The sequence below is a fragment of the Pristiophorus japonicus genome, chromosome 32 (assembly GCF_044704955.1).
Source record: "Pristiophorus japonicus isolate sPriJap1 chromosome 32, sPriJap1.hap1, whole genome shotgun sequence".
Taxonomy (NCBI): Eukaryota; Metazoa; Chordata; class Chondrichthyes; family Pristiophoridae; genus Pristiophorus; species Pristiophorus japonicus.
In genome coordinates, this window is record NC_092008.1 from 8,678,282 (window position 1) to 8,694,119 (window position 15,838).

A 15,838-nucleotide genomic window follows, 5' to 3' on the forward strand; every position below is an offset into this window, starting at 1 on the left:
CATGCTGTACCTGCACTCCGGAGTTTGAATAAAGGATCTAAGGTCACACTTACTCACGTCTACAGTTCTCAGTGACATTACTTTATTATGAGCATAACACTTACCTCCCCTGCACGCTTGGATCACAAAGACTTTGGGTTTGCGTTGGAGCGCCCGGCAGTTTGCATTATCGAAGAGCGAGATTATCTTTTCCAATTTTACTCCTCTTCTGTCGTTAATTCCGAAAATCTTTCCCAGCTTGCCGTGCGCCATGATGAAAACAAACGAACAGCTGACCTTTGCTGACATCTCGTCGCGAAACTCCTCCAGAGCCGGGATGATCTCCTGCACAAAAGAAGCAAGGTATCAAGGCCAGTCAGGGAACTTGTAGAATGTCTGGGAGGGTGAACTCTGACTCAGGAGCTGCATTTCCCCAAACTACACCGTCCGTGGCAACTCCTGGGTGTCCATTGTGCTCAATCTCATTGGTGACTAACGGATTAAAAATGCTAAATCTAACCTTATTCGTAGGGTCAACGCACTCTGTGATGGAAAAGTTAAAATCCCGCGAGAATTTTCTCAGATTCCGGAGTTCGTTTTCAGCACCTGCCCGATCCTGTTGGACAACAAGCACAAATGCACGACGATATCCAGACATGTTGTAGCAATCCTGGTAACAAGATACAAGAGAAATGCACATAGTTAATAAACACGCACCTCTCTCGCTTTCCCACCTTCCTGAAGCTGCTGCTTCTCACTGGGGGTCCAATTCCGTAGGCACTGGCTGGTCCCCCGTGATTCCCTCACTCAAATGGTCAGGCGGGCAGCGAGTGTGCGCAGGCCATTCGGCCATGGGGGGCTTCACAGCTGAGGCCCAAGCATCTCGACGTCTACACGTGTGTGGGTGGCCGCACAAAGCAGGAGGGGCCTGGGTTCCCTCCCTGGCCTGTGCCAGCTTTGCCCCCTCTCACCCAGGGTGTCTGTGATACTGCCCGCCTCCTGTAGTCGAATGTCCTGCCCGGATTCACACTGCTGCCCACTTGTGGCACCATACCCTGGCACAGCTTTACAACCCTCTCCCCTCTCCCTCCAGACGGCAGGGACAGGTCTCCGAGTAAACATCTCTCAAAGGCAAATATAGAACTCCCAGCAAAACAAACTCAGTACCTCAGAGCCGGTCAGGTCACGTTGAGGAGCGGCACCTGTGGAGAGAAATCAGAACTTCAGTTGAGGAAGGGGATTTGATAGAACGATACACAGTAAATAGGTGCAGGAGCAGGCCATTCGTCTCTTCGAGCCTGCACCACCATTCAATATGATCATGGCTGATCATGCAACTTCAGTACCCCATTCCTGCTTTCTCTCCATACCCCTTGATCCCTTTAGCCGTAAGGGCCACATCTAACTTCCTTCTGAATATATCTAACGAACTGGCCTCAACAACTTTCTGTGGTAGAGAATTCCACAGGTTAACAATTCTCTGAGTGAAGAAGTTTCTCCTCATCTCGGTCCTAAATGGCTTACCCCTTATCCTTAGACTGTGACCCCTGGTTCTGGACTTACCCAACATCGGGAACATTCTTCCTGCATCTAACCTGTCCAATCCCGTCAGAATTTTATATGTTTCTATGAGATTCCCTCTCATTCTTCTAAATTCCAGTGAATATAAGCCTAGTCGATCCAGTCTTTCTTCATATGTCAGTCCTGTCATCCCGGGAATCAGTCTGGTGAACCTTCGCTGCACTCCCTCAATGTCCTTCCTCAGATTAGGAGACCAAAACTGTACACAATACTCAAGGTGTGGCCTCACCAAGGCCCTGTACAGCTGCAGTAAGACCTCCCTGCTCCTATTCTCAAATCCCCTAGCTATGAAGGCCAACATACCATTTGCCTTCTTCACCACCTGCTGTACCTGCATGCCAACTTTCAATGACTGATGTATCAGGACACATAGGTCTCCCCTAAGGAAAGGGATTAGATAGAATGATACAACAGAGAAGGAGGCCATTTGGTCCATCGTGCCCGTGCCAGCTCTTTGAAGGAGCTGTCCAATTAATCCCCACAGCCCTGCATAGTCTTCTAGTCTTCATCCAATTCTCTTTGCAAAGTTACTATTGAATCTGCGTCCACCGCCCTTTGAACACCAACTTGCATTTATATAGCGCCTTTAACATAGTAAAACGTCCCAAGGCGCTTCAATGGAGCGGAAATCAGTCAAAATTTCACACCGAGTCAGAGACGTGAGTGTCTTAAAGGAGGAGAGAGAGGCGGAGAGGTTTAGGGAGGGAATTCCAGAACTTGGGGCCCCAGGCAGCTGAAGGCACGGCCACCGATGGAGGAGCGATGGAAATCGGGGTGGGGGGGTGCAAGAGGCTGGAATTGGAGGAGTGCAGAGATCTGGGGGCGGGGTGTGGGGGGTTGTGGGGCTGGAGGGGGTAACATCCTACAGCTCCGGGTCTTCCCTCTTCAGTAACTCTCTGTTCGCTCTGCTGAATAGTGTTGGTGCACAGAGACAAGAATTAAACCCCAGCTCACACGTCCGAAGAGGAATGGTAAACAGGCGGCTACTATTCACCTCGACCGCTCCCTGTGGCAGCGAGTTCCACATTCTCAGCACTCTCTGGGTAAAGAAGTTTCTCCTGAATTCCCCATTGGATTTACTAGTGACCGTCTTATATTGATGGCCCCCTAGTTCTGGTCTCTCCCTCAAATGGGAACATCTTCTCCATATCCACTCGATCAAAGACTTTTATCTCTATGTTAGCTGGAATGCTATTTTTTAATGACTTAAATTGTTTATTATTTAAATTATTAAAACCTTTTGAGATGACAGTTTTATTTCTGAAACTTCCGGTATTACTAATAGTAAAACTGAAAGAGGCTCCTAGTTGCCATTTTGTCAAAGGGCGACCCTGGCTGTTACACCCCGCCTGGAGTAACTGTGTCCAGTTCTGGCCCCCCCCGCACCTCAGGAGGGAAGTATCGGCCTGGGAGGGGTGGCACCGCAGATTCACCAGAACGATACCCGGGGCCAAAAAGGTTAAATTCCACGGACAGGTGGTAGACTCGGCTTGTATTTCCTCAGGTATAGAAGATTTACGGGGCCCTTTTAGTGGACCCGTGGTCGAGAGGAGTTCGCAACGCAACCCAGCGATACGACAGGGGATGGTGGTGGGGACTTACTGTATACACACAACCTAGATGCACACCTTGACCAGAAGGGGTGAACTTGTGGGAGACGCTCCTTACCTGATCTCCCAGGTATATAAAGGGAGGTCCCGCACAGGGTCATCACTTGTGGAGTGCTGCGAATAAAGAGTTACGGTCACAGAGTGACCTTGTCCCCAGAATGTGCCTCGTGAGGTTTAAGGACTTGTAGAGTAAGGATTTTACATTGGCGACGAGAAACGGGAATTCACGGCCCACGAGAATGGCCACCGGTAGCGCAGAGGAACGGTACTGTGTTGGGGAAGACTGGGACGATTATGTCGAGAGACTTCAGCATAGCTTTGTTACGAAAGAATGGCTGGGGGATGCAGCGGCTGACAAGCGAAGGGCTCATCTTTTGACCAGCTGCGGGCCAAAGACTTACGCGCTCATGAAGGACTTACTAGCACCCGAAAAGCCGTCGGACAAAACCTTTGAAGAACTTCGCAAACCGATCAGGGAGCACCTCAAACCGGCGAGTAGCATACATATGGCCCGACACAGATTCTACACCCAGCGACGTCGTGAAGGACAGAGCATACCGGACTTCGTAGCGGACCTCCGGCGTTTGGCCAGCCTCTGTAAGTTCACAGACGCCTGCAGGGGGGAGATGCTAAGGGACTTCTTTATCGAGGGCATCGGTCATGCGGGAATTTTCCGCAAATTAATTGAGACCAAGGATTTGACCTTGGAAGCGGCGGCGTTGAGGGCTCAAACTTTCATGGCGGGGGAGAAAGAGACGAAAATAATATACGCGCGCAATTCTACCTCTAACGCGGCGATGGATCAGGGAGTCAACATAATCAATGTGACTCAGAGCCCCGCAGGCAGGCAGGGACAGTCCGACACTCCCCAGACAGCAATAGACCCCCCAGTGTAGGATTTCAACAGAGACAATGGCAGGCTGAACGGACATTCATGCCATCACAGTGGACAATGCGGTCTTGGATGGGGCCATTGACACCCACTAATAGGGTACTTAAGAGCAGTCAAAGGGGCAGTCAACGCGGAATGCCTGGCCATAGTCCCTTTGTTCCCAACAATGGAAACTTTAACTCATGCTGGAGGTGTGGGGGAAAACACTCAGCCAGATCTTGCAGATTTCAACAGTTTGTCTGCAGAAACTGAAATCTCAGTTAGCTCGAATGTGCAGGAAGCCTGCAACCAGACTAATATATGAGGCGGAGGGACCCGAAGAGGGTCCTTTGAGGCAGGATGACTTTTGGGGCAAATCGATGGACGCCGAGGTTCAGCGGGTCCATGTGGTGAACAGTTCATACACCAAAACGCCACCAATGATGATGAGGGTTTTATTAAACGGTATCCCAGTATGCATGGAATGTAGAATTTAACACTATCTCGCAAAGATTCCAGGTACCTTTCCCCTGCAGAGGAGAAGAATCCCTTTCTGGGCTTTTAAAATGAGTTTAAAGGGGCAGACGAAGCCTGCGGGGGCTAAAAGGGGACGCATTCATGGAGACCCCCCCCCCCCAGTGTTTGGATTCATAGGAAAGGGAATTCAAAATGGACCTAAATTACAGAAGCTTGAGATCCCCTAAACACCAATGGGAAGGAGCATATCAATTTTAAGATTCTACAACATTTTGGCTGCGAAAAAGAGTTACCAAATACAGGAGGTGGGGCCAACCTCTGAAGCAAATTCGTGCATTAAGGACCCCAGGCTATTCACCCCCTAAGAGATAATCGAATTACCCAATCAAGCACAATGGAAATCATGGTCAAGAAACTGGACAATCTTAAAACAATTCAAAACCAGTGATAGCACATTCTCACACCCTAATCGAGTTACTGCTGACAAAGGAGACATTTGAAAATCAATGGACAGAACAGTTTAAACAGAGCCCAAGAGATTTGATGGGAGATAACGGAGCCTTTTTTTGGGGATATATCTATCCCCCAGTTTTACAAGAAAAGACTAGCAGAACACAGACTCGAGCAGAACACAGACGGGAACACAAACACAGACACAAGCAGCCTGCTTCCTCTACAGTGAAGAAATGGAATAGTGAAGGAAACTACCAGAACTCATCAGGAACTGACCGAGCACGAGGCCCATGAAACGGAAGGCTGTCAGCAACCAAATTGACAACCACTCTACAATCTACAATAGAGCTCAGTCGGGTGTTATGCTCCTCCTGTACCATGTGGGAACGCAGGGACGACACCAGTGTCCCTGACGACTATATCTGCAGGAAGTGTATCCACCTCAAGCTCCTGACGGTCCGCGTTGCAGAGTTGGAGCTGAGGATGGATTCACTCTGGAGCATCCACGATGCTGAGAATGACGTGAGTATCACGTGTAGCGAGTTGGTCGTACCGCAGGGAAAGGGTCCACAGCCAGATAGGGAATGGAAGACCAACAGGAAGAGCAGTGCAAGGAAGGTAGTGCAGGAGTCCCATGTGGTAATCCCCCTACAAAACAGATACACTGCTTTGGGTACTGTTGAGGGGGATGACTCATCAGGGGAGGGCAGCAGCAGCCAAGTTCATGGCACCATGGCTGGCTCTGCTGCACAGGAGGGCAGGAAAAAGAGTGGGAGAGCAATAGTGATAGGGGATTCAATGGTGAGGGGAATAGATAGGCGTTTCTGCGGCTGCAACCGAGACTCCAGGATGGTATGTTGCCTCCCTGGTGCAAGGGTCAAGGATGTCTCGGAGCGGGTGCAGGACATTCTAAAAAGGGAGGGAGAACAGCCAGTTGTCGTGGTGCATATTGGTACCAACGACATAGGTAAAAAAAAGGGGATGAGGTCCTACGAAACGAATTTAAGGAGCTAGGAGCTAAATTAAAAAGTAGGACCTCAAAAGTAGTAATCTCGGGATTGCTACCAATGCCACGTGCTAGTCAGAGTAGGAATCGCAGGATAGCACAGATGAATACGTGGCTTGAGCAGTGGTGCAGCAGGGAGGGATTCAAATTCCTGGGGCATTGGAACCGGTTCTGGGGGAGGTGGGACCAGTACAAACCGGACGGTCTGCACCTGGGCAGGACTGGAACCAATGTCCTAGGGGGAGTGTTTGCTAGTGCTTTTGGGGAGGATTTAAACTAATATGGCAGGGGGATGGGAACCAATGCAGGGAGACAGAGGGAAACAAAAAGGAGGCAAAAGCAAAAGACAGAAAGGAGATGAGGAAAAGTGGAGGGCAGAGAAACCCAAGGCAAAGAACAAAAAGGGCCACTGTACAGCAAAATTCTAAAAGGACAAAGGGTGTTAAAAAAAAACAAGCCTGAAGGCTTTGTATCTTAATGCAAGGAGTATCCGCAATAAGGTGGATGAATTAACTGTGCAAATAGATGTTAACAAATATGATGTGATTGGGATTACGGAGACGTGGCTCCAGGATGATCAGGGCTGGGAACTCAACATCCAGGGGTATTCAACATTCAGGAAAGATAGAATAAAAGGAAAAGGAGGTGGGGTAGCATTGCTGGTTAAGGAGCAAATTAAGGCAATAGTTCGGAAGGACATTAGCTTGGATGATGTGGAATCTATATGGGTGGAGCTGCAGAACACCAAAGGGCAAAAAACGTTAGTGGGAGTTGTGTACAGACCTCCAAACAGTAGTAGTGATGTTGGGGAGGGCATCAAACATGAAATTAGGGGTGCGTGCAATAAAGGTGCAGCAGTTATAATGGTTGACTTTAATATGCACATAGATTGGGTTAACCAAACTGGAAGCAATACAGTGGAGGAGGATTTCCTGGAGTGCATAAGGGATGGTTTTTTAGACCAATATGTCGAGGAATCAACTAGGGGGGAGGCCATCTTAGACTGGGTGTTGTGTAATGAGAGAGGATTAATTAGCAATCTCGTTGTGCGAGGCCCCTTGGGGAAGAGTGACCATAATATGGTGGAATTCTGCATTAGGATGGAGAATGAAACAGTTAATTCAGAGACCATGGTCCAGAACTTAAAGAAGGGTAACTTTGAAGGTATGAGGCGTGAATTGGCTAGGATAGATTGGCGAATGATACTGAAGGGGTTGACTGTGGATGGGCAATGGCAGACATTTAGAGACCGCATGGATGAACTACAACAATTGTACATTCCTGTCTGGCGTAAAAATAAAAAATGGAAGGTGGCTCAACCGTGGCTATCAAGGGAAATCAGGGATAACATTAAAGCCAAGGAAGTGGCATACAAATTGGCCAGAAATAGCAGCAAACCCGGGGACTGGGAGAAATTTAGAACTCAGCAGAGGAGGACAAAGGGTTTGATTAGGGCAGGGAAAATGGAGTACGAGAAGAAGCTTTCAGGGAACATTAAGACGGATTGCAAAAGTTTCTATAGATATGTAAAGAGAAAAAAGTTAGTAAAGACAAACGTAGGTCCCCTGCAGTCAGAATCAGGGGAAGTCATAACGGGAACAAAGAAATGGCAGACCAATTGAACAAGTACTTTGGTTCGGTATTCACTGAGGAGAACACAAACAACCTTCCGGATATAAAAGGGGTCGGAGGGTCTAGTAAGGAGGAGGAACTGAGGGAAATCCTTATTAGTCGGGAAACTGTGTTGGGGAAATTGATGGGATTGAAGGCTGATAAATCTCCAGGGCCTGATGGACTGCATCCTAGAGTACTTAAGGAGGTGGCCTTGGAAATAGTGGATGCATTGACAGTCATTTTCCAACATTCCATTGACTCTGGATCAGTTCCTATGGAGTGGAGGGTAGCCAATGTAACCCCACTTTTTAAAAAAGGAGGGAGAGAGAAAACAGGGAATTATAGACCGGTCAGCCTGACATCGGTAGTGGGTAAAATGATGGAATCAATTATTAAGGATGTCATAGCAGTCCATTTGGAAAGAGGTAATATGATACGTCCAAGTTAGCATGGATTTGTGAAAGGGAAATCATGCTTGACAAATCTTCTGGAATTTTTTGAGGATGTTTCCAGTAGAGTGGACAAGGGAGAACCAGTTGATGTGGTATATTTGGACTTTCAGAAGGCTTTCGACAAGGTCCCACACAAGAGATTAATGTGCAAAGTTAAAGCACATGGGATTGGGGGTAGTGTGCTGACATGGATTGAGAACTGGTTGTCAGACAGGAAGCAAAGAGTAGGAGTAAATGGGGACTTTTCAGAATGGCAGGCAGTGACTAGTGGGGTACCGCAAGGTTCTGTGCTGGGGCCCCAGCTGTTTACACTGTACATTAATGATTTAGACGAGGGGATTAAATGTAGTATCTCCAAATTTGCGGATGACACCAAGTTGGGTGGCAGTGTGAGTTTCGAGGAGGATGCTATGAGGCTGCAGAGCGACTTGGATAGGTTAGGTGAGTGGGCAAATGCATGGCAGATGAAGTATAATGTGGATAAATGTGAGGTTATCCACTTTGGTGGTAAAAACAGAGAGACAGACTATTATCTGAATGGTGACAGATTAGGAAAAGGGGAGGTGCAAAGAGACCTGGGTGTCATGGTACATCAGTCATTGAAGGTTGGCATGCAGGTACAGTAGGCGGTTAAGAAAGCAAATGGCATGTTGGCCTTCATAGCGAGGGGATTTGAGTACAGGGGCAGGGAGGTGTTGCTACAATTGTACAGGGCCTTGGTGAGGCCACACCTGGAGTATTGTGTACAGTTTTGGTCTCCTAACCTGAGGAAGGACATTCTTGCTATTGAGGGAGTGCAGCGAAGGTTCACCAGACTGATCCCCGGAATGGCGGGACTGACCTATCAAGAAAGACTGGATCAACTGGGCTTGTATTCACTGGAGTTCAGAAGAATGAGAGGGGACCTCATAGAAACGTTTAAAATTCTGACGGGGTTAGACAGGTTAGATGCAGGAAGAATGTTACCAATGTTGGGGAAGTCCAGAACCAGGGGACACAGTCTAAGGATAAGGGGGAAGCCATTTAGGACCGAGATGAGGAGGAATTTCTTCACCCAGAGAGTGGTGAACCTGTGGAATTCTCTACCACAGAAAGTTGTTGAGGCCAATTCACTAAATATATTCAAAAAGGAGTTGGATGAAGTCCTTACTACTAGGGGAATCAAGGGGTATGGTGAGAAAGCAGGAATGGGTTCCTGAAGTTGCATGTTCAGCCATGAACTCATTGAATGGCGGTGCAGGCTAGAAGGGCCGAATGGCCTACTCCTGCACCTATTTTCTATTTTTCTATGTTTCTACTTCTGAACAACCCAACGGGGGGAGAAATTACCAAAAGGGACTAACTAAAACTATTCCTAACCAAAGAAAATGGGTACTTACCCCATACATCCAAAACGCAACTTAGCGCATCAACGGACACACCCCAACCAAAGACTACGCAGTCCGAAGTCCTCTCCTCCATCCGGGGTGCGGCTCGCCTAGAAGGCCAAGTGCAGCGAACCCTGAAACTGTGATCTACCGGCAACTGTCTAAAGGGATTGGTGAGCATAGCCCCTGAACCCTCAGAGCTATAACTTAGTTAGTTAGGGGAATTGGGAGGGGGGAGGCTGGGATAACTTGTGTAAATGTATCTGCATTCTCCTCTTTACCCCATTTAGAGTTTAAGCTGTATTCTTTTCCCCACAGGCTGTAATTTGACATTTTATTCAATGTGTTGTACCCTTCAGTGTGTATTGGTCTGTGTGTGTTATTAAAGGTGTGCCTTTTACTTCTTTTTAAACACAATAAAGCCATACCTGCTTCCTACCTTGAAACCGATTGTCTGTCCAAGTCTGTCACAGTCCCTTCATAATTCCAGTGTCTAGAACCAAGGGTGTGGGAGCGATTCGAAACCGCTCATATAAGGTCAGAAGGGAAAGCTGACCCCCTGCAAACCACCCCTTACAGGAACTGGACACTGGGGCCAGCCAGTCACACATGGGCATTCAGCAATTTGAGAAGCTATGGCCACTTAAAGCCAGTAGACCCAAATTAGCACGTATTGAGACACAATTACGGACTTACACTAAAGAAATCATTCCGATGCTAGGCAGTGCAATGTTGGCTGTCACACATAATGGGTTAGTGAATTGATTGCCGCTCTGGATTGTCCCGGGCAATGGTCCCGCACTGTTGGGGAGGAGCTGGTTAGCTGAGATGAACTGGAAATGGGGAGATGTTCACACAATGTCATCTGTGGAGCGAAGTTCGTGCTTACAAGTCCTACAACAATTCGAGTCACTATTCCAACCTGGCATCGGGACTTTCAAAGGCACTAAAGTACATCACCCCAGACGCCAGGCCAATGCACCACAAAGCCAGAGCGGTGCCGTATGTGATGCGGGAAAAAATCGAGAGCAAATTGGACCGGATGTTGAGAGAGGGCATCATCTTGCCTGTTGAATTCAGCAACTGAGCGAGCCCCATCGTTCCCGTCCTAAAAGCGGATGGCTCTGTCAGGATCTGTGGCGATTACAAGGCCACCATCAATCGGGTGTCCCTACAAGATCAATACCCGCTCCCGAGAGCGGAGGACCTCTTCGCCACGCTGGAAGGCGGCAAGCTGTTCACCAAGCTGGACCTCACTTCAGCCGATATGACCCAGGAACTGGCCGACGAATCTAAACTACTGACCACCATCACCACGCACAAGGGACTGTTGGCATTCGATCAGCGGCCGCGATTTTTCTATGAAACATGGAAATCCTGCTTAAATCCATTCCGGGAACGATCGTATTCCAGGACGACATCCTCATCACGGGTCGAGACACCGAAGAACACCTCCACAACCTGGAGGAGGTGCTACGCTGACTGGACCGGGTAGGCCTGCGACTCAAGAAGTCTAAATGTGTGTTTTTAGCTCCTGAGGTTGAATTTCTGGGAAGGAGGGTTGCTGCAGATGGGATTCGGCCCACCAAATTCAAAACAGAGGTGATGCGATGAGCACCCAGGCCCTGCAACAGATCAGAGTTGCGTTCATTTCTGGGACTGTTGAACTATTTCGGGAACTTTCTGTCGAACTTGAGCACGTTGTTGGAGCCGCTACACGTGCTCCTGCATAAGGGTTGCGATTGCTTTTGAGGGAACTGTCAGGAACGGGCTTTTGATCGGGCGCGAAACCTACTTTGTTCAAACAAGTTGTTGACCCTGTACAACCCCTGTAAAAAAATTGGTTCTGACATGTGATGCATCGTCCTATGGGGTTGGGTGCGTGTTGCAGCAGGGCAATGCTGAGGGTCAACTACAACCTGTGGCTTATGCCTCCAGGTCGCTCTCTCAAGCAGAATGGGGATATGGGATGGTCGAGAAGGAAGCGTTCACATGTGTCTATGGTGTAAAAAAAATGCATCAGTACCTCTTCAGTAGGAAGTTTGAATTAGAGATGGACCACAAGCCATTAACATCCCTGTTGTCAGACAGCAAGGCTGTCAATGCCAACGCATCAGCTCGCATACAGCAATGGGCTCTCATGCTGGCTTCTTATGACTACTCCATCCGGCACCGGCCTGGCACTGAAAATTGCACTGACGTGCTCAGCAGGCTTCCACTGCCAACCACTGAGGGGGCAGCGGAGCAAAGCGCTGAGATGGTCATGGCTCTCGATGCCTTTGACAGTGCAGGCTCCCCCATCAGAGCCCGCCAGATCAAAATCTGGACAAACAGAGATCCCCTCCTATCCCTGATTAAGAAATGTGTCCTGACTGGGGATTGGACGCCCACACACGGAGCGTGCCCTGAGGAGGTCAGAGTGTTTCACAGATGGATGGATGAGCTCTCCATCCAGGCCGACTGCCTACTATGGGGCAGCCGGGTAGTTATGCCCCAGAGGGGCAGGGAGGCATTCATCAGGGAACTCCACAGCGAGCACCCAGGCATTGTGCTGATGAAGACCATTGCCCGGTCACACGTTTGGTGGCCTGGAATTGATTCAGACCTGGAACACTGTGTTCGCAGGTGCACGACGTGTGCCCAGCTGGGTAATGCCCCCAGGGTGGCCCCTCTCAGCCCGTGGCCCTGGCCCACCAGGCCATGGTCACGCATTCATGTTGACTACGCGGGCCCGTTCATGGGAAAGATGTTCCTTATTGTGGTAGATGTGTACTCGAAATGGATCGAGTGCATCATTCTGAATTCATGCACGTCATCCACCACCGTGAAAAGCCTACGTGCGATCTTTGCAACCCATGGCTTGCCGGACATCCTGGTTAGTGATAATGGCCCGTGCTTCACAAGCTACGAATTCCGGGAGTTTATCTCGGGCAATGGCATCAACCATGTCAGGTCTGCACCGTTCAAGCCGGCCTCCAATGGCCAGGCGGAACGTGCGGTCCAAATCATTAAGCAAGGTATGCTCAGGATTCAAGGACCCTCCCTACAATGCTGCCTATCGCGCCTCCTGCTGACCTATAGATCCCGACCGCACTTGCTCACAGGGGTCCCACCCGCAGAGCTACTAATGAAACGGACACTCAAAACCGAGTTGTCCCTCATTCACCCAGTCCTGACCGACATCGTTGAGGGCAAGCGCAAGTCACAAAATGAGTACCGTGACCGTAATTCAAGGGGAAGATGTATAGAAATAAATGATCCTGTATTCGTCCTCAATCACGCCATGGGGCCCAAATGGCTTGAGGGTACTGTAATTAACAAAGAGGAGAATAGGGTCCTCGTGGTAAAACTCAAGAATGGTCAGATATGCCGTAAGCATCTGGACCAATTAAAAAAAAGGTTCGGCATGGACACGGAGGAACCTGAAGAAGACCATGAGATGGAGTTCACACCACCGCCAATGAACGAGCAATAAGAGCAATCAGAAGAATGCACAGTCTCTGCGGTCAGCCCGGACAGGCCGGAATCACCACAGGGGACAGACACTCACGTCAATGTCCAACAACCAGAGCCCCAACTGCGGCGCTCCACGAGGGAGCGTAGACCACCTGAAAGACTAAACCTATGATCCTAATAAGACTTTGGGGGGGGAAGGTGATGTCATGTATGTAACCACAATGTAACACCACTGTATTACTGTACACACACAACCTAGATACACACCTTGACCACAAGGGGTGAACATGTGGGAGACACTCCTTACCTGATCTCCCAGGTATATAAAGGGAGGTCCCACGCAGGGTCATCACTTGTGGAGTGCTGCGAATAAAGAGTTAAGGTCACAGAGTGACCTTGTCCCCAGAATGTGCCTCGTGTGGTTTCATGCTATGGAGTAAGGACTTTATACATACTAAACAAACCAAGTATGAAAGTTATTGAGAACACTTCACAAAGGCAGCTTGCTTCAATTTCCGTGTCTGCTTGAGACACACAACTTCCGAATGTCCAGTGTCTCTACGGTCCATAAGAGTCTCATCTTTAAAAAAGCCTTTGAACTTATCATGTTTGTAACCTTCACATAACTGTAACCTTTATGTAACAACACTGTACACTGTATACAACTGTGAAATGCACACCTTGACCACAGGGGATGAACTTGTGGGAGACACTCCTCACCTGTTCATCCAGGTATATAAAGGGAGGTCCCATGCAGGGTCAGCATTCCTTGGTCCTGGGAATAAAGGTGCAGGTCACGTAGTGACCTTGTCTGCAGTACATGCCTCATGTGATTCTATAGTAGGGTGTAAGGACACCACATTTAGCGACGAGAAACGGGAATCAACGACCCACGAGGATGGCCACCAGTAGCACAGAGGAATGGTACTGTGTTGGTGAGGACTGGGACGATTTCGTTGAGAGTTTTGTCACGAAGGACTGGCTGGCAGCGGAAGCGGCTGACAAGCGGAGGGCGCATCTACTGACCAGCTGTGGATCCAAGACGTATGCGCTGATGAAAGACCTGCTCGCCCCTGAGAAGCCGGCGGACAAGTCCTTTGATGAGCTCAGCACACTGATCGGTGAGCACCTCAAACCGGTGAACAGTGTACACATGGCCCGGCACCGGTTCTATACACACCAGCGTCGGGAGGGACAAAGCATATCGGACTTTGTTGCGGACCTTCGGTGTTTGGCCAGCCTCTGTAAGTTCACAGATGCCTGCAGGGGTGAGATGTTAAGGGATTTCTTCATTGAAGGCATTGGTCATGCCGGGATTTTCAGGAAGCTTATTGAGGACCAAGGACTTGACTTTGGAAAGGGCAGCTTTGATAGCTCAGACCTTCATGGCTGGGGAAGAGGAGACCAAGATAATTTATGCGCGAAGCCCTGGTTCCAACGTGGCGATGGACCAGGGAGTTAACATTGTAAATGCGATTCAGATCCCCGCAGGCAGGCAAGGGCAATTCGACACCAGGCAAGGGCAATTCAACACCGCCCAGGCAGCAACAGACTCCAGGGAGGCCCCACTCAACCCACGGCCCTGGCCCACCAAGCCATGGTCACGTATTCACGTAGACTACGCAGGCCCGTTCATGGGAAAAATGTTCCTGATCGTTGTCGATGCATACTCGAAATGGATCGAGTACATCATATTGAATTTGTGCACGACATCCACCACTGTGGAGAGTCTGCGTACGGTCTTTGCGACCCACGGCTTGCCGGACATCGTGGTTAGCGACAATGGCTCGTGTTTCACTAGCTATGAATTCCAGGAGTTTATGTCAGGTAATGGCATCAAACACATCAGGACAGCACCGTTCAAGCCGGCTTCCAATGGCCAGGCGGATCGTGCGGTTCAAATCATAAAACAGGGCATACTCCGGATTCAAGGACCCTCCCTTCAGTTCTGCCTATTGCGCCTCCTGCTGGCCTATAGGTCCCGCCCGCACTCGCTCACGGGAGTCCCGCCCGCGGAACTACTCATGAAACACACGCTTAAAACGCGGCTGTCCCTCATTCATCCAGCCCTGTCAGACATTGTTGAGGGCAAGCGCCAGTCCCAAATCGAGTGCCAGTGGGGAGATGCATAGAAATCGATGACTCGGTATTCATTCTCAATCATGCATTGGGACCCAAGCGGCTTGAGGGCACTGTAATAGGCAAAGAGGGGAATGGGGTCATAGTGGTCAGACTTAACAATGGGCAGCTATTCCGCAAACATTTGGACCTAGTAAAGAAAAGGTTCAGCATGACACTGTGGAACCTGAGGAAGACCATGAGATGTTACCCACACCACTACCAGTGAACGAGCAACAAGGACATTCACCAGCATGCACAGTCCCTGCGGCCAGCCCGGACAGGCCGGAATCACCTCAGGCGACAGAGATGCATGCCAAGGCTCAATCACCAGAGCCCCAACTGTGGCGCTCCACGAGAGAGCGTCGATTGCCTGAAAGACTCAATCTTTAACCCAAAGACGTTGGGGGGGGGGGGGGGGGGGAGGTGATGTCATGTTTGTAACCTTCACATAACTGTAACCTTTATGTAACAACACTGTACACTATATACAACTGTGAAATGCACACCTTGACCACAGGGGGTGAACTTGTGGGAGACACTCCTCACCTGGTCATCCAGGTATATAAAGGGAGGTCCCACCCAGGGTCAGCACTCCTTGGTCCTGGGAATAAAGGTGCAGGTCACGTAGTGACCTTGTCTGCAGTACATGCCTCGTGTGGTTCCATAGTAGGGTGTAAGGACACCACAGAACTCTTATTCTTTGCATTTACACAATCATGACTAATTGCTTTCTGAATCGTTTAACATATAGCCGGGGAGTGGAATGAGCAGCGTGTAGGTGTACCATTCTAGGGAGCAGCACGTGCCGGAGCAGGATAGCAACAGCAGCAAAAAGGGACGTCACCATGGTC

The 15,838-nt window shown here is 49.4% G+C and overlaps 1 protein-coding gene across 2 annotated transcripts in view; it reads right to left on the minus strand.

The window, feature by feature from the left end:
- LOC139240613 (caspase-14-like) overlaps nt 1-15,838 on the minus strand; it is a 49,665-nt gene that overhangs the window by 20,909 nt on the left and 12,918 nt on the right. For both annotated transcript variants that reach the window (XM_070869168.1, XM_070869167.1), the window contains exons 2-4: nt 1,147-1,181; nt 500-649; nt 105-324 (exon numbers count right to left, since the gene is read on the minus strand). In XM_070869168.1, the coding sequence (XP_070725269.1) occupies nt 105-324; nt 500-649; nt 1,147-1,181 (405 nt within the window). The remainder of the gene's footprint in view (nt 1-104; nt 325-499; nt 650-1,146; nt 1,182-15,838) is intronic.